Here is a 20,230-nt window from a genome sequence, read left to right as displayed (position 1 = left end):
GAACATCATTTAACCTCTATGATTATTGAGGTCTCAGAAATTAGGTGATTATTCTGGAAAAGAATGTATTAAATCGCATTAAACTGACACAGAGCACTGTGAAAGGCTTGTGGTTCTTTGGCTTGGGGTATTTTGTGTGTGCACATTGAATGCAATAGGGGTCTTCTAAAGGTCATTGCAACTCTATTGAGAATTAATATTCTAATGTCTTGTGCTGTTTTTATAGCTAAACTCACAAAATATTACTGAAACTTCATTTTGCTAAACCTCCAGCTGAAGTGTAAATGGCAATTTCATGTCTGTTTTACAATAAAACATATATTATGATGACCTGAATTCAAGGCTTTGATGTAATTATTAAACAACTTGGGAAAAATTAAGATCCATGCCAGCCTTACAGAGAATAAATCACCTTCAGCACTATGCATTTTCACCAAAATATTCAGTTTGCACAGCACTAAGCTCAGCATTCCCAGAGCAACAAAAACAAACAAACCAACAACAAAACAAACAACAACAAAAAAATTTGGTTTAATCTCATTTCTACCTGGCTATTGTATATTTCCCCAGTGAAGCCTGCTGTTTACTTTGTGCTATGACGGGTCTATTAAATGACTACAGAATTGAAACTCCTTCTCTCTCCCTCACGTATGCTTGTTGGGAGTTGTTTTATGCAATGTTCATAAAGAGAGAATTTTTCTCTGCTCCTTCTCCAGTAGGTTGGAAATATTTACAGAAGTTGCTCAATGCCACAGAAAAATAGAGCTTCTGCAGCCATTTATTTGAGTCTTCCCAGGTCTCCCTTTCAAATTTTGCTCAAGCAGAAAAGCAAGAATTCAGTTATTTTTCCAAGATTTGCAATATGATGCGGAGAAGCATGTCTAATAACACTACTTTCAGACTCCACAAGTTTTAGCAAAGAACAGCCAGAGTCATACAGGGGAGTCATATTTTCATAAAAGCAGAAGCTCTAATCTACAGAGAATTGCACACCTTCTTTTCAAAACTACAAATGCAAAAATACAAAGGAATTCGATAACTGAAAGGGGAATTGCCAGTCAAAGTTGCTAGAGAGCTTTGAGAGTTTCTGATTTGCAGTAAAATCACTATAAAATAGCTGCACTAACATACAGAACCAGACAACTACATACAAAAATGTATATCAGCAAGAAAGATGTCTTGTACTCTGTGCACAGCTTAAAAAGGTGTGTGTATAAATAATCTGGTATAGAGAATAATGTGGCATAAGGATTAATTATGATTCCACACACAGCTGTTACGATTGTGTGCACAAAGCATGTAGCATGTTTTTGCACAGAAATATATATTAAAAAAATATATAAAACCTGGATGGGACTGGATAGGCTGTAATTTGTAGGAGGGTACCACGACTAACAAGTTCTGACCAGTGTATTATTTTCGTAGCAGTGCACACCTGGGAGTCCCTCAAATTATTAGCTCATGCTAAATCATTTATGGTAGGTAATAAATTTAATGAACAACATCTGTTCCAAATTCACCTAGAAGACATACACAAATTCTTACATACGCAAAGATCTCTATCAGACCTTACTTTTACTTCGTTAGCTTTTTCAAGATCTCACATGCCACAAAGATCCACATAAAAGAACCTTAGCTAAAGGTATGATATTCCAATAATAAACTTTCAGGAGGCTCTTTCATTAAATATTAAGTGGTTTGGTTTGGTTTGGTTTTTCAAAGAAATAAATAACCAGCCTTTAAGAAAACAGTGAAGAATCTTCTTTTTTTTTGTTCTTTTCTGTTTTTAATTAGAATTTCTTCTCCTTTCTAGCGGTTTGATTATTCAGTGCTAGCAAGCAAGTTGCCAATGCTCAGGAATAACAGCTATGGAAAATTCTCTTAAACCCCAGAGATGGCAAATAATCTACATAACAATATAGCTCATATAACATATGACATTAAAATGAAAATCTAAGTGCTATCTTAAAATACGAATAAAGGAAGAAAAAGTCTTATCTGTTGAACTGGTCTGCTAGACCCTTAGGGCAGACACATGAACACTTGCAATAGTTTTTATCTGGTAGATGCAGATGATACATGTTGCCCCTATTTATGTTCATGTCCATTCCAGCTGCAGGTAAAGATATACAGACAGAACATTAATAAGAGATGGAATAAGGACTTCAAAGAAAAAGAGTTTTGCTCCTAAATATGTTTATCAATAGTTCACACATTATGATGGCAAACAAGCCAAAAGGGGCACTTGTTCAAAGAAGTGCTTTGTTACTATGACTCCAAGAACAAGAAAGTAAAAACAAGTAGCTAAAAAGTAGTAATGCCAAGAGCTGTCAGTTCAGACTGCCAATCCAAACAATTCTTAAAGGGGATTTATCAGTAAAGCCTCTTATTAAGGAAAGTGATGAGGTATGCGCTGAAATACAGATGGCATAGATAGATGGATGAGAGTATATGCAGCCTAGAGTGTTTCTTAATCTCTTTAATATGTCTAGATGTTTTTTAAATTACCTGCATGGAATAGGCATCTATCTCAGTAACAGTCAACTATGTGTAAGAAATAGAAATTCCCCTGGCTACAGGGTGATTTTTAGCCACAACAGGACTTGGCTGCTACTACACATAACCACAGAGAGACTGATTGAGGTGGCTTTAATTTCCACTGCCACCCTTCTGAAGAAAAGTGGTTCTAAACCTACATTAATACTTCACTGGATCAGATGTGAAAGTTGCCTCTATGGACAAGCTACCTTCTGCACATCCAAAAAAAATGTATAATGTGTAGCAACATTTTTTCTTGAGAAGATTTTTAACATTCTACAAATAACCCTAATGGGCTTTTCCACGATCTTCTTCGAGGGAGCAGGCAGCAAAAATAATCTTTTCCTCTCAAAAACCTTCAGATAAGTAGCTGAAGAACAATTAACAGAGGAGTAAATATGAAACAAATTCTGATGTTCCTGAAACTTTGAAAAAAAACATAAATTTAGAAAACTTATGGATTTAGCATGGCTTTGTGAAGTCTCATTCAAAATGAGACTATTAACATCTGCATCCTGCAGATAACATGATTTTACCTGTAGATTCCTGCAATTTGTCTGTTTATTGCTTCAGAGCAACATGCTCAGTTTGTGAGAAGCAATACTTCAAACTTTGGTAGAAGGACTAGAGGTCTAATAAACCCATGAAATCTACAGAAAGAATCACAAAATGTTCTGTGGACTTTGAATCAGACCCTCTATTTTGATTAGAATAGAACTAAAAAGAAAAAAAAAAAGAATTTGAAAAGAAGACAAAAAACATTTTGGACTGTTCATTTCTAAAGCATGCATCAAGAACCCAAAACCACAAGGCAGGTTAGCATGAAAAAACAAAATACTTTGCATTAGTCAAATTTCTTACTGCATTTGATAACCAGAAAATTTTGGGTTTGGCTTAAACAGAACTATATCAGGGTGATTTAGAACATAGAATGACCAAAATGTCATCAAAATATTGGATATTTGTTGTTTTGTATCAAAGTTCTGCAAATGTAACATTTGTTGACCGTGAAAAAGGTAATGCAGTAACTTGCTCAGAGACAAAAACAATAAAAAATTTAATTTAAGATAAAAATTGAGAAAATCTGGGTATTTCCCCTCCTGTGCATACTTGCTAACTATTCTGTTTTCCATGTGTAAGTCACCTTGTTTCTACCCCACAAGTGCTCTACATTTATTTTTACGTCTCCTTTGCTACAGGTGGTCTGCACAGTACCATGGTCATCACCTCCTGCAGAAGACTCCCATCACATACATGATGATAAACTTGCGCTCCTTGACAACAGCCTTAAATGTCACCTAGAAATGACTGGACACTTCGAGGTTAATGCCAGAGGTGCCTGGGACTAGGACCAGGGGACAAGCAGGACACCTAATAACTAGCAGTTAGCACAACGGTTCATCATAGAAGAACAGACCATCAGCTTAGGAAGGCTGTCGAATGACAAGTCAGATGTTTCAAGCTTCACAACAGCTATTTATCAGACCCTTACTCATTCAAAAAATGTTATTCTGAGAAGGTCGTTTCCAGAACAGGTTGTAAAAATGTGCCATGAAAAGCACACTGGCAGCAAGTGCAGACACATGAATCATTATCTCCCTCATTTTTGTACATTCATAGAATTTGCTGCAGATTGAAGCTGCTACAAAAACCAGACAACTCACAGAATAATTCAGTAAACATGCAGACTGTTTTTGATTAAGATTCTCTGAATTACCTAATCGAGTGGCTTTAATGTGTTACCTCAAAATCTCTGTACATTTGTGGGACACTCCTGATGGGCTTGCAAAGGTGACCTACGAAGGGCAAGCGTACAGTTCACAGACTTAAAGTCAGCCAACAGGTGTCTACACTTCATCTGGAAAATATTTAAGAGTCCGCAAAGTGGAACAGGTTCAAAGTGTTTCATTTAAACCCTTTGAAAGTCCATTGAAGCCTTGTATATGGCTTGGGAGAGGATCTAGCAGGGAGAAAGACTTAAACAGCTTTTTGTCACATACTGACTCCCCTGAACCTCAGCTCTGCCAAGGAGCAGCTTTGGGTCGGGGTGGATTCAAGCAGTTTTATGCCTATGGCTTGCTGAAACTCTTCAAGTGAAACAAAACTCAAAAAGGAATATGTCAGTCTAAAGTATATGTGTTGTTTTAAAAGCATATTGAAGAAGTAAAGAAGCAATTTGACAAGGTGGCCCCCAAATAGAAATTTCTTTTTTTTTCTTTTCTTTCAAAATCTTTGTATTTAGGGGTTCCCCCCACCCTCTCAAAATATTACATTCAAATTGGAACAGAAAGCTTCAATTTTACAGAAATAAAACCTTTTGATAACATCTTTTGGGGCATTTTGTTTCATAGAAAAGGGATTTTTTTTATTGTTCTTTTCATCTCATTTCAAAAGGAATAAGATTTTGAAATACAAACGTTTCCTGCTGAAGGAAAATTCCAAGTGTCAGCCTTCAGTACATGCAATTCCTCTAACTTGTGCCATCTTGTAATATCATTAACCTACCTAAGCACGGTCAAAGTGCAACAGTGCTTCAGGCATACCCATCTCCCATGTCAGGAAGAGGTGGGAATACTGCCAAGGAGCTGGTCTAAGGTGTTAAAGAAACATGGCTACTATTATACACACCTAAGTAAAAGACAATAAAGAAAGGTCCAGAAATAATTAATTTTTTTATTATTTTAATCCTTCTACCTCACATTAACATGACTAGTATGTATGATGAGGTCTAGTAAAATCCAGTTCTTGATTACTGTTCAGTCTAAGTAAACAAAAGGTTTTATTTAGTTCACTTAAAATGTCCCCCACCTGGAAATATATTTCTAAAATTTTTGTTAACTTTGGCTCAACAGGTTTATTTTTTTTTACCTTCTAAATTTAATCAAAATTTGTGTTTTGTTCTCCCTTTGACAGTCAAAAGAGAAGTCTGTGTTTCTTAAATCTCATAAGTAGTAAAAAAAATTCATATATAAAAATCATATATAAATTGACCTTACATAAAAATCTCAACTACTCAAGTAAATTTCTGGAAGAAAATATTTGAAAAAACTAATTTTTGCACAGCTGGCTGGGTAGGAGTTGAAAGTAATTCAAGGTGGGTGGTCAGTCTTGCCTACTCAAATTCACTTATCCAGTCTGCTTTACCATACTTGGGTTTCTCTGTTTCAATGCAAGATACAACCCTGTTGAAAACCTGAGTATCAATTGCTGGCACGTTCCTAAACTGCAGCCTTTTTACAGCTATACCATTCCCCCAAGCTTGTTGGCTGAGACCAGAAAACACCTGTGGAAAGTGGATGTCGCTTACACAGACATCTGTTTTGCACAGGGCTCTGGCCCGCATGGCTGTGCTGAAACACCCTTGCCAAATTTTAAAGTAATAGATATGAAGATGCAAAAACCATGTCAGAAATAAAGGAACTATTTTATTTTAAGAGCACATCATGAAGCCTCCTGGCTATTTCTAGCGTTTCCTTCAGCCTCATTGCTTCCTGTGTTCATTCCCATGACGCAGTGGTAAAATTGTTAAGACAGAATAAGTAAAATGTCAGGTTGTTAAAAATGGCAGCCTTGCAGTGTCAAGTTTAAGTGGAAAGGAAAGGGGAAAGGGGGAAGAAGGGGGAAGAAGGGGGAAGCAAAGGAAGGAAAGAAAGAAAAGGAAAGAAGGAAAGGAAAGGAAAGGAAAGGAAAGGAAAGGAAAGGAAAGGAAAGGAAAGGAAAGGAAAGGAAAGGAAAGGAAAGGAAAGGAAAGGAAAGGAAAGGAAAGGAAAGGAAAGGAAAGGAAAGGAAAGGAAAGGAAAGGAAAGGAAAGGAAAGGAAAGGAAAGGAAAGGAAAAAGGGAGAGGAGAGGATGGCTTCATTCTGAATAACTGTCTTCAAAGAACTAAGGCTATACAATGATTACCCTACCTGATTTACCCCACAACGCTCTTTTTACAGATACCTGGAAAAGTTTATGCATCTGCACTGCCACTTATCATTATACTTTTCCGACATTTTATCCCCTATGATTTTTCAAGCATCTTTCTAGTACCTGATAAGCACACTTTTAATTTTATGTCCGCATAAGCCCACAGCTGATTAGCTACACTATTTGGCTGCAGTCTCTGCTCCTTTTGGAGAGATATTTAGAGCTATTAATTAGGTGACAACATACAATCAGTCTTCCATTGCAAAACATTTTTAAGCTTCAGTTTTCTTCATTCAAATATGAAAAAAAAGCTATGCTGGAATAGACTCTTGGGGGCAAATTACCCTTGTCCTAGACTCATCTACTTCTGCAAAATAACTTGATTTACTACAGTAGCAGCAGTAACTCAGGTCATTACGGTATCTTCGTAGTATCTTAAATACAAATATATACGTTTTAGAATATATCATTAGAGTGACTCACTACAAGCCTGAGCTGTATATATGTGACTAACACAAGAATCACTTCAATCACCACTTCTGAGAAAGGAAAACATAGTTTAGACAAAATCCCACAATAAAATCTTCTAAAAATCATGATGCTACTCTGTGTAAATATAGGCATATTCTTTGCTGTTACTTTGGCAAAAAAATATTACATCAAACACATGGAGATTCTTTTCTTGATGCCAAAAACCTCCTGCTGAAAATAAGGAATTCTCACTTGATGAGGTCCTACATGAAAAATCCAAGACTACGGTTAAAAAAGTTAAAAATTAATGTTTCTTATGCACTCTTTAATCTAATGGAGGGTAACAAAAATGTAATGAAGTTAATACCAAAGGTAATACCAAAGCAGGCACAGACTGCTGGAAGACAAGATTGCTCCTGCTCATGTACACAATTCCAACTGCATTTCCTTTCCTCAGGGATTTCAGTTCTAATCATTAATGAATAGAAATTTCTAGACAATTTTTTATATTGAGTGCTCCTTGTTTAAGCAAATACGGTAATTTGAGACTGGTCAGAGAAGTCCTAATATAATTCACTGAGCATTAAAGAAAAAAACAGTTAATTACTCTAAAGAAAAAGATAGATAACTTCAGCTCTATGTTCCCAAAGGCAACACAAAATATGCAGCAGACTCTCTGAACACATCCTGACTTGTGCCAGGAAATAATTCACAAGTATCTTGAAAGACACCAGAGGGTATTATCTGTATCACTGATCATATTTATCATCTAAACACTTCCAAAAAGAGGAAGGAAGGAAAAGACTAGCTGGATTAGCAAGGATTAAGTCAATCATTAAATCTAAATTGTGCAAACAACAACTAAAAACAAATAAACAAAACCCCAAAACCACTGAAAATTACATACTCAAAAAGAAAGAACAGCCAACAAATATTTTTAAAGAGCTATTATCAGACTAATTATCAAGTGACCCATCCTAAGGGAATGAATTTCTATTAAGACCTTTAGCACTTGAGCTACTTATAAAAATACCTTCATTTCTATTTCTAGGATCATGTCCTGTCTTCACACAGAGTTTCACTGTATCAATGAATCATTTCATGTAAAGTAAAATGGTACAGATAATAGTTTCTGAAAGATCCAAAAAGATGATATCCTCATCATAAGTACTAAGATTTGTTACAATCTGGATACATTCACAAAACTTTGGTACAGAAAACCACTTTCTTAAAAAAAGTGAAGTCATATTGTTTCCATGTAAAAGACAGCTATCTTTCCTACAACAGGATTTCTTAAGACCTTCTCCACATATAAACAAAACTTCTAAAAGGATTCCTCTCCTTCACAACAGAAGCATGAAAAACTACATTGTACCTATGAATAAAATTCCTTCATTTCTCTCATGAATAAACAAAGAGCTACAGGAAAGCTAGAAATGTGTAATCGTTATGGCTAGAACTGAGATGTTTCCTTGGAAACAATGCAAAAACAGCAGGGAATGTGTAGGCATCCTCTGAACAGTATTTAATGTGAGGGCACTGTTCCTTGTATCTATGGAAGTCTATAAAGGAATGTGAAAAAAAAAAGAAATTATTGTTCTAGAATAAGTCTTCAGGAAAACCAGTATTGGTGGCCTAAAGACTATTTATTAATTCAGTCTTAACTTCTTGTGAAACTTTTGAAGTTTCAAGTTTCAGCTCTGTTGGATATGGGGTTGTTTTTTTTATTTCCTTTTGTTTTGGAAAACAGAGCAGTGTACAAAAAGCTTTATTTTATTACAATTACTTGTTTATTAGGGCTTGCTTTCATAAAGGGCATCATTGCTGTTGCATTTTAACTATGATTTGTATGTGACAGTGTTCAACCTATTTTAAAAAGCCCTTCACAGCACCAGTACAACATGGGTATTCTAATATAGAGAAACTCCAACTCGTTTAATTAAGCAACAGGTCTATCAGTTTGGGTTAAATATGTGGCACAAATTTGTTCTGTAGAAAAAATCACCCAATTATAGAATGAACAAGAAGCTGTATATGTTATAAAGACATTCTGATACCTACCATCCCTACACCCGCATAACAATTCTGCTCTCGATCACCTCATTGGAATTACTGTGGCGTAATTACACTGGGGAAGATGATATCAGAATCTAGCCGTGTTGCTTAGCATTTAACACTTCAGTGACTCCAGACAAAACGAGAACTTGGCTGTCTCTATGCCAGGTTTTAAGAATAACACAGAGCGTTCCGTCATTCAGGGCATGAAAATGACTTGAGTAGCTACTGGACTTTGAGAAACCTGTTTCATTTGGAAATGTGTTTCAAAACCATTAGGTGGTTTTCTCTTAGCCGAACACACAAGCCCAGGGCTCAAAGCAAAACACTACCAGGAAGGACTGCATTACTAGTTCAAACAGTGAAATAAGACCATGTCCATTGACTGCAGTGTGCTCGGGACAGGAGGAAATGTGGTCTTTCTCCAGGGCTGATGAGGAGCTGCAGCTGTCATAGTCTTAATGTCAGCTGGAACATGGATACAAGCCCAGCCCTCCATTAAATAAATAGATTTTGCAGTTAATAAGATGGGAAGTTTTTTCAGCCCATGTGATGCCACTTTTACTATTGCTTCAACATCCCACCAGAAATTAATTCAGGTCAGTCTAGTTGCACAATACCAGTAAATTGTGGCCACAGAACACTACATCCAAATGCATACAAGTTGAAAAGTACTTGGAAATTAAATGGTACTCTGTTTACCACAATGTTTAGGTAAATTTGGAACTTCTCTTAAATGCATGCCAGTGATATCAAGAATTAAGCATTTGTTAAAAAAGCTGAACAGCTTGCACAGGCAGGGAAGTCCTATTCGTACACATCCACTTGGGTGTGTTATCGTAGAATCATAGAATATCAGGTTGGAAGAGACCGCAAAGATCATCTGGTCCAAACTTTCTTGGCAATCAGTCACTACATACAGCAGCAGAATGCAGTAAGTACAAGACAGCTTCTATCCTTTATTTGATTTGAACAACTTTGATTTGAAATAGGTTCTATGAATAAACACTAGGTTTCAGTAGCATATACTTTCCCTTTGAGGAAAAAAAAATGGTCATTTCAGCCCAAAATGAGTCTCCTCAACTTCAGCAGAAGTCTCTCTAACACAATAATTAATACAGGTAATTTTTCAAAGGAACACCAAAAATTGCACGTAGCACATGCATGTGTACTACAAAGAACAGTGTCCAGGTACATATTTGCCAGTAGGCATAAATAAAATAACTTAAAATAGAACAATGTGGGTACAGGTGCAGACAGATACAAGTCTACATGCTGCATGCTTTTAAGCTGGCTCTGTTTCCAGTGAAGTGCTGCCTGGAAATGGTTTTGCGAGTCACGCTGCTCCTGTCCCTCCGCATCATCATCTGGTCTGGTCACAGCACCATCCCAACACCCACAGCCTCCAGAACAGAGCCAGCATCTTTCCTCCCAGCATGCTCCCAGCACATTTCCACTCTCCCAAGCACACATTCCCCTCAGAAGTTTGCAAAACCAAGGTTGAAAGGGGACATGGTTATTCTCTGTGACTGAACAGAGAAATAAAATTATCAAGGGATAAATGTCAGGAAGAAGAAAGACCTATTCAAGCTAAAGACAATGCTGGCAAGAATAAACATGGGTATAAGCTGGCCAAGAAGCAATTCAGCCTAAATATTAGAATCAGACTTAGAGAGCCATGATGATCTGGGACAGCCCTCCAGAAGGAGCTGTGAAGACAACAGGATTAAATTAATTTTAAGACAAGGCCTAAAACAGACCTGAAAAGACTCTATTTCTGCCTTCTTTGTTGAGGTTTATGACTATGACTCATTACCATTCTGCATTTCATTCAAATTCCACATGCCCTCTTACACTGCTAAGACAGAAATATGCATGTCAGAGAATTACATGTTGAAACACAAAGGTTTTTAACCTCTTTCTGTAAAATTGCACCTCTACAAAGCACAAGTTCCTGCACTTTCATTCTATTCAAAGCTGGAGGGGACAAGAAACCAGACAGAGCTGGTGTGAGTCCCAGGGTCCAACAAGCACTTTGAAACATCTTCACTATGTAAAGACTTTTAAACGCCTCCAAAAAATGCAGGTGTGCAAATTACTCTTGATACAGACAGGAGTTATGTTTCCAGCATTTCTTCAACCACGGTTAAACAACACCCCACAAGCATTTTTCATCTCATAAAAGCTTTATGAGCTGAAAAGTTCCTTCAGGTTTGGGTGGGTTTTTTGTTTCAACAGCTAATCCATTACCTTCCAGCAACAGTGTCAGCCCTCATGGCTACAACACATGGGAGCTGTAAGAACACAGAAGGCACGAGGTGGCAAGTTTTGCATCTTAGCAGTGAGACAAACTCCCCTGTCCTATCTGAAGCAATGGAAAGCTGCTAACATGATGACACATCACAGTGTAGGGCTATTTTGCTTTCTCACTTCCACAATATGGTCATGATCCCAAGGGAATAAGTCTGTTGTTCCACCCAAGTGAATGAAGTCCCAAGCTCCTTCCATTGTGAAACATGCGCGTGGTCCTTTTTGTAGCACAAAAAGGCATGGTTCCCCATGCACAAATATATTTCCCTCATTAATTGGAACACCTGCCCCAGACTGGCCTATGTGCCATAGGCTGTCAGGAAAAACATGCCTTATATCCCTCATTAATTTGTGCACCTGCCTCACATTTGTTCACATGGAAGTACATGGATAGTTTGTACAATACATTTTCTCAATGAAAATTGCTGTATTCTTATACAAATAAGCAGCTTAATCCATTCAGTAGTGCTTTCTTATCAGCTCTAGAGTGCATTTTCCAGAATTTAAGCTAATGAGCTTGACCTTCCACCCAGCCCTCAAATTAATTCTGTGTCCATTGGTAATTTTTTTTTAATCTAAGAGTAACTGAAACTTCCTTTATGAATGCTTTAATTGATTGCAAGCATGCATTTTAAAAGCTAGGAGTATAATTACTTACTTTTTGGACAGCATAAGAAAGTAAGTCCTCTAGGAGAAAGTTTTTCTGGTCTAATAAATTTAAGGACTTGCTGTATTAAAAAACTGAGAATATTTAATACGAACTTTCAGTTATAAATTGTACTACTTCATGTTAAGGGGTGTGTGTATCTAAGACAGCCTAAGATCCTTGCCACTATATTTAATTGAATTTAACCCAGTCAACATCCAACGTTTTTTAAGTGCAGCTTGAGTCTACAATAATAATGAAGAATAATATCCCCCACATTCCATACATCCATAACACATTCCATACATTGACAGCACATTCCAGCCAAAGGCTTCAAAGCGTCTCAGCAAAGCTGGTACCAGTTTAGCAAGGGTTTGAGACTGAGAAGAAAGGCGCAAGAAATGCTTCCCGTTTCTCCCTCTACCAGGACATGACCATGGGCGAGCTCAGCAGACCCAGAGCAGTGATGGTGGAGGTCTCACCACACTTCACCAGGCAATGGCAAAGGAACCCTTGTGCTGCAAGAGACACGCTCTGTCCTGATTGCTTGGAACTGCTAAAAACGTCTGCGTCTCCCAAAACTCCATTCGTTTGGCATGACCCTCTGCATGGAGTATAAAGTATTGCTCATAACTAACAAAGCCTAATAGCACCACCATGGAGCATTTAAATATTATTATGCCTACGCTACAGATGGTAAATAGAGCTGCAGAAAGTAATATTCAGCTGTGTTAGTATAACAGCAAGTTTTTACTGTAATTAAGTGATATGGCTGATAGGAAACAAAACATGGCACCATATTTCTGCTGGGTTCTGCTTCACTATTAAACTGTTGCTTCTGGCAAAAGCTGAATACTAAGGAGGTGAAGAAATATTAAAAAAAAAAAAAGTCTCATAAATATTTCCAACACTGGTGCATACACAAAAAAGGAAAAATACTATATTCATTTATACATAATACCGTTTACACAGCAAACCTCTCATTATTATTCCTATTTGAAACAGCTGTCATTTGAAGGGCTATAGTAAGCAAGTTGTCATTTGTTGGGAGGCACTTTTGAAGTCTTGACTTGAAAATCATGAAGATCTTTGCTTCTAAACCTGATTATTTTATTTAAGAATACCAAGCAATATTAACTTGAACACAGGTCAAAGCAAAGGAGAAAAAAGCTTTGTTTTATCAGAGAAATGTAATGATGAAAACTGTATTTATTATTCCCATTTACTGAGAACAAAAAGCCAAAGGTACAGTTTATGTAGTTCCTGTATGACTGTGGATCAATTTTCTAACAAAGAATAATAGAATAAGAAGCTGAGCTACATCATAGTGAAAGGCATGTGTTAGCAATATTTGCCATATTCATTCCTCTTCAGCACCTCCTATGTACATTTTCTTCAGCACAAATAAAATTTTATGGACTGAGGAACAATGAAGAAAAAACAGACTTAGCAGGATTTTTCAGATGCAGTCTTTCATTTCCGGAGAAAGAAAACACTAATCTGAATCCTCAAACAGAACAAATCTTTGGCAGCTCTAACTTAACTTGAGGTAAGGAGGTATAGGGTGCCTTGTCTCTGTGCATAGCTAAATGGAGAAATTTCCACTGTCAGATTCTCAAAACAGAAAAATAAAGATGACTCCTTTTTGACCTTGCAGTAGATGCATGATAAATCCCTTTATGTTTAGAGACAATACACATACTGCCATGTACAGAATTTCATATTTCAATAAAAATAGGGTTTTTAAATGCTGACAGACTAAATAATTCTTAAAGGTAGAATTTTAAGGATGTATAGATTTAACTCCATTTACAAACATCCACACACATATGCACATGTAAACCTGGAAAATGCATGCAGAGCTTTAGAAAGTTTGTGAAGATACAGAAGGTCTGTCCTAAGGACCTGATCGCCCAAGCAAAAGCAAGAGTAGCCTTGAAGGGCACTGTCCTCTAGATAATCCAGTTTGAAATAATTCCTAATTTAACAAATCACAGTACCCACGCCATTCTGAAAAAAAGAGTAAAATAAGACTCTCCTTGATGTATATTCAGAAAAATCCTGAATCATATACCTTGTGCACTATCTGGAGAAAACCCCAAGTTCCCACACCCTCCCAAATCATCCTACTTCTTTCTGTTCGCCTGGAACAAACAGCTGCCCAGCACAACCCACTCTCCTGTATGCAATAGACTGTAGTAAAACTCAACAATCTAACAAGGAAAACTAGTTCACCACTATGCAGTCCAACTATTAAGGATTAAATCGAATTCGAATTAACCAAATTTCCACAGGTACAAAAGTATTTAATTTGTGGCTTAACTCTAGTCTTCAAAAACCACCCTTCTGTTCTGACTTACCGGACTTGTCTCATTTAATTGAGACTTCCAAGACACTGGCAACATCTAAAGCTTCAGACAAAACAACGATAACATACCACAGGAAGAGAAGTAGTGTTTAAATGTTAAAATAACAGCACTATCATTTTCTGAAGTAGAAGGTTAAGCTACCGCTGATATGACTTGTGCAGTTTTACATCTGGTAAATATAAAGTAGGGTAAAAAGCTTAAAGTGAAGAAATATACAAATTTCACTATATGAAAAGTCCAATAACGATATAGCACACATCAGGGAAACTACTTCTGCCTTTTGATTTTTGATTGACACTCTACCAAGCACAAACCTGACAAAACCAAACAAAAAACTTCCATAAATTAAGAATTCTGCTGGATAAGACCTTCAAAGATACAGATGTTATGTCCAAGAACCAATAAGAAAAGTTTCTTATAAAACCATTCAAAAGCATTGCATATAGTTAAGGTATATAGGATACAAAACAAAATTTTACTGTGTTCCTTCAAAAAATAAAATAATTATAAAATAAGTATAAAAGAATAAAACAGAATGCAACATTGAACCTAATAGATATTTCGAGCTTTATATTTTTTGTCAGTTCTTTTACATGTCATTTTAAAAAATGAGGTTTTACCAAGACATCTTAAATAATAGTCAGCTGACAGGCTCCTTTGATGTAAAATTGCATAGCCTTCAGCTATTGCATTATGAAGACATATTCATCATAAAACTCAACAGTTCTTTTCTACTTCAGGAGTTTCTGTTCTGGATACCCATGGAATTGAAGCTATATACACATGTACAGCGACATCAGCTAAAAAATGTGAAGAAACTAAGAATTATGTCAATTTGCATCACAGATCCCATAAAATGGATTTAAAAATATTATTACATGCTATGAGAACATGCAAAAACCCTTCCTCCCAAATCACAGGAGGTCCACTTATGGACGCAATGGAGTGCCTTAACCTTTTTTAACTGACTACACTGTACATGGCACTGTTAATTGCTACAGACTAATGGAATGTTAAAATAATCTAGTGCTTTGTTTAGGACTAGTAATGCATGGGATGGAAGCTGTGAAATTAAAATGCTTGTTTCAAGGTAGCTGAAGTTAAACCAGTGATTTGACAACATTAAATAAGAAAACTGGACTATAGCCATCATGACTTTTAAAAGGAAATATTCATTCTTATATAGAAATTAATCTTACCCTGAAACATACACATAACACATTTCTGAGGTTTTTTGAAATGGATAGAAAAATAGACCTACCAATACTTAGTAAGTTGCTGTCTAGATAAAACTTGTACTTTGCATCCTTCATTGATCCAAGCAACATCTCCAGTATATTCTAAAGTATAGCAGCTTGTTATCACGAACTGTCCACTCTGATGGACTGCAGGTCTAAAAGGCAAAATCTTACCTGTGTCATTGCCTGTGATTTGAATAACATACAATCTTATGTCATTTCCACTATCAGGGTGTGAAGTAGAAGGAGACACCTCTTGAGGTTGTAAAGCCTCTGTGGCCTCCTTCACTTTGGGTGGTGCAGTTGGTCGTGCAACTGCAGTAGCAGTTGATGCTGTGAAATACTCCTTATCAATTTCTGGTTCTAACAACTTTCCTGTGAGATCGTCATCAGCAGTGGCTTTACTGGGAGAAATAGATTCATCAATTATCATGATGTCATTGCTTGTTACTTCCTCTTCTTCCTCAGGAATAAGACGTGGTGACTTTTGAGTGACAAAAGGTTTGGATGCTGATGTAGGCTGAATTTTGTCTACAGCACTAATGGAAGATGGTGTTACATCACTGAGAATAGTTGCCTTATCTGTTGCATTAGCTGAAAATACAGCTGGTTTGATTTCTTCAGGTTCTTCTGATATTCCTGAACCTTCCAGAGTTTGGCTTGGAGAAGCTCCCAAAGTCAGATGAGTAATGCTTTCCACAGTAGTGCGACCTGTTGGCATCATATGGGGAGTCAACTCAGATTCTGAGGTTACTACATCACCATCTTCTTCCCTGGTTCCTCTGCTTTCGTATGTTTTTGCTTGGGTACCCACTGTTATAGGCATCGCTTCAGTGACCTTCTCTTCTTTATCAGTAGTAGTTTCAGCTTTCAGAGTCATGGTGAAACGCAAGGTCCCAGTGCTAGTCTCGTTAGGCCCCAGAACTCTTCCATAATCTGTGAGCTTCACTGCAGGCACTGATGCTTCTGTTATTGGATATGTCTCATCATACGCTGAACCTGTCTCATCCTGGTTTTCCTGAACAGCTGTCTGAGGTGATTCAGATCCTGGTGCCGTCTTTTGTTCATGTATTTGGACAGATGTCACAGATAAGATAGACTCTGTCGCAGCATCTGGTTCCTTATCTTGATCTTTCGTGGAGAGTTCCTTTGGGAATACCTCACCATCTTTTGCAGTTGCTTCTGTTGCTTCTATGTGAAAGATACCATCAAAAGGAGTGTGATCAGTAACTGGCACATCTCTAGTGACCTCACTCTCTACAGTAACTGGAACTAGGGAAGCATCACGTTCTTCCTGTGGAATTGTAGTATCTACCTTTGTTACATCTGTAAAGATAATAGATTCCTTTGTCCCTCCAAAGCCAGTTGATGGTGTTTCATTTCTGCCTTGCGTTGTTGCCACTGACTGCTCCACAGTTGATGTTGCCATGCTTATCTGGCCTTCCCCTGTCAACGTGTATTTTGAGACCTCCATTTCAGTAAAGACTTCTTCACCCGGTGTTGCTACTGATGTCTCAGTAGCCTCTCTTTGTTCAACTTCTGGGGTAGGAATGGATGTTTTCAAAACATACCCTGATGCCTCATCTCCTTCATGTTCAGTTACCTCCATGACTGTGGGCATGGCAGTTGGTAATGCAGTAACACTTGAGGAACTAAAGGACTTTATTGTTGTACTACTTCTATCCACTGATATTTTGGGTACTGTGATCATTTCCAAATCCAAAGAGATGCTTGTGTGGGAGACACTTGTAGTGTCTTTACTCTGATCAAAACCAGCTGTCTCAGCTTCATCTGTAACTGCTGAAATCAGAGCTCCTGGATGCTTTATATATTCTGTAATTTGCCCTGGAGATGATGTAGGCTCCATTCCAGAGATAACATCTTCTGTATCTAATTCATATATTCTCTTAGTATGAGATGACGCTTCTGTCATATACCCCTGATCTTTATCTGTTGGAAGCCACATATCAGAAGCTGGGGGAGCGTGTGTGAACTTCTCACTTGCAGGATGTCCCTCAGGTTCTTCTGTAACATGAGTAGGAATTACAGTTGTGGCATGAGGGATCTTAACATCCACCATTCTCATTTCTGGCTCTTTTGTTTTTCCCTGCTCCTCTAAAGTGGCTGATCCTTCCATTTGCTGAGACGAGTGGATAACAGATATGGTGCCTTCTCCAAATTTTTGCAGGGAAACAGTACTTCCTGAGAGAGTGATGGCCTCAGATCCTGTTTCATTAACAGTTGATACATAAAAGGATACAGGTATTCCAGATGACACAGTAGGCTGAACATCTCTCAGGTCCTCTCTGCTTCCTTCAGCTGATGCTTCATTATCAAACACCGTTTCAGAACTAAATTTAAGCAATGGAGTTGATTCATCTGCTGTAGAAAACTGTCCAGTGGTTACTGCATGCTTGTCTACGAGTGTCTCTGATGCAGCACGCACATCTGATTCTGGGACATTACCAGTAGCCATGCCAGAAACTCTATCAGGCATAATGGTGTACATGCTCTCTCTGCCCTCCCCCTCTGTAGTAAGATCATACTGATCAGTGAACAAAGCTTTAGGGATTACAACAGTCGTGAGTTTCTTGTCAGATTTTGCCTCCATTGAATTTTTTGTGGGTTCTTTGGTTGAGTGGGCACCAAGATAAATATTCTCTTTTGTTAGTGAAACTGAAGTCCCTGTCCTGGGAAACTCTCTCCGAGAAACTGGTAACAAGCTATCTGTAGCTGTCTTCATAGGACCCACTTCTATTTGTTCAGTCTGATTATCAGCATCATGTTTTTGTGTATGTCCTGTTTCAGCAGCTTCCCACGAACCAGTGGAACTCTTAGCTACAGCTGTGCTATCCTGAAAAATTATAGAGGTCAAGAAAGCGTCCTCAATGCTTTCAGACCTACCTTGTTCCTCGGGCAACTCTGCTTCAGAGTAAGTGGGCTCCAGTTCCAAAGCTGCAGATGTGCTCTCTGTTAACCTGGGTGAAACATCATATTCAGTCCTTCCCAGTGTATCGTAAGTGCTTATTTCACCATCTGTGACCATCTGAGGTAGAAGGGTGGTTAAGTTAATGTTCTCCATAAGCACCTCCATTTCCCTTTTTTCCTCAGCCACATCAGGAGTAATTTCTGTATCTTCTTCAGTCTGTAGGGTTGTTTTCTCCAATGCAGGGACCTCTGTTTTGGTGGCAGCCACTTCAGTAATCGAAGTCTCAGAAACAGGAGGTTCAAGAGTAACTTTAGCAGATGCTGATTTCACACTGTCGGTTTTCAGAGATGTAATCAGTTTAACAGTTGTAGGCTCTGTTACGATTTTTTTACCTTAAAAAATTAAAAAAAAATGTTAAAGAACCAGTCAGAATGCAAACAAATGTTACTTTAATTCACTTTGAATGATCCCAACAAAAACTAAATGCTACACTGAGAAATAAGTATAAAGGTCAAAGATTTTACGTAGTTGTTTTGCATACAACAGAGTTTCGAAAAACAAAATAACACACTATAAAGCTGCAGAATATCTAACTTAAAGCGAGATGAAATGAGAAAATTAGCAGTATTCTTCACATTTGTTATATAACTACCCCTCAAAGTCCTCATATTATTTGAATACCCATTAGACAGTTCAAGTATCGATCAGGGAATATAAAAATTTTTTTCATGATGTCATGAATGAGTGGAACTGTAAACCTGTAGGTGTTCCTCAAAGCTTACTGTATCATACAACTCAAATGTATAAAGGGAGTGAAATAACACGGTAGTTTATTTTCAGCACGTAACTGCAAGTTGCAAAAAGGAGCCCTCCCTGGACTGAGAGCATTCTTAAGCAACAGGGACAAACGTGCCATCAGAAAGTACTATTTTACAAAGCTGCAAGAGATGCTGCCCTGCATTTAAATTATACTGAGAGAAATGTTTGTGGGTAAAGGTGAGAACAGTAAATTATAAGATCATAAACTTAATATTTATAAAGATGTTGATCTTTGGAAAACACTTCAAAGATACACATCTGAAACTCCTTTTCATGCAAAAGTGCTTCTATGCGAGTGTTGAACATGAAAAGGCAGAGTGTTGAACTCTCTGAATGATGGGAAGAGTAAGCGGGTAGCTATCCCAGATTCCAAAGAGACACAAAGAAAGGTCGTTCCAGTGAACCAAATTGTGATGTTTTAAAGAATCTTGCTGCCTTATCCCTTGTCCACTCCTTCTGACACAGATTTTCATCCTATCTGATCAGGAAATGTGTGCTGACAACCATGACACTGCAAAGTCTGGTATCAGATTTTAAATTCCTGGAAAAGGTGAGTTTGTGCTAAGTAAACAGGATTTACTTGGGAAAAGCCCAGGGTGGGAACTTCTTCCCTCCGGCCAATTCTTCCAGGTCGGTAGCCTTTGGAAAGGCAATGGCAGCAGACAAGTGGAAGATGTGAATGTGTTAAATCAGTTCTGTTAATTGCTAAGTGATTGGGAGTCAAAAGACTTAAATGGATGCAAGTTAAGAGCAAAATATGGTCCTTTAAATCAGACTAAGCATATGAAGAATGCATTAAAGAGGCCGTGTATATGAGGACTAGCTGCTTACCAAACACAACTACACGTACAGCTTCTTGCAAAAGAAAATATTGCTCAATTTCTAACAGAGTGAAGAAGTCTGTTCCTCTAATATGCAGAAATCAAAACTGTTACAGTGTTTTAC

The 20,230-nt window shown here is 37.6% G+C and overlaps 1 protein-coding gene across 3 annotated transcripts in view; it reads right to left on the bottom strand.

Annotated features, from left to right (window-relative positions):
* Positions 1-20,230, bottom strand: part of VCAN (versican) — a 112,907-nt gene that overhangs the window by 39,559 nt on the left and 53,118 nt on the right. For 2 of the 3 annotated variants that reach the window (XM_065656131.1, XM_065656130.1), the window contains exon 7: positions 15,712-18,858. In XM_065656131.1, coding sequence (XP_065512203.1) covers positions 15,712-18,858 — 3,147 coding nt within the window. The remainder of the gene's footprint in view (positions 1-15,711; positions 18,859-20,230) is intronic. The other variant, XM_065656132.1, reaches the window with a different exon arrangement.

This window comes from Caloenas nicobarica, chromosome Z, assembly GCF_036013445.1.
Source record: "Caloenas nicobarica isolate bCalNic1 chromosome Z, bCalNic1.hap1, whole genome shotgun sequence".
Taxonomy (NCBI): domain Eukaryota; kingdom Metazoa; phylum Chordata; class Aves; order Columbiformes; family Columbidae; genus Caloenas; species Caloenas nicobarica.
Note: the sequence above shows the minus strand (reverse complement) of the source record. Positions and strands in the feature narration are given on the sequence as shown.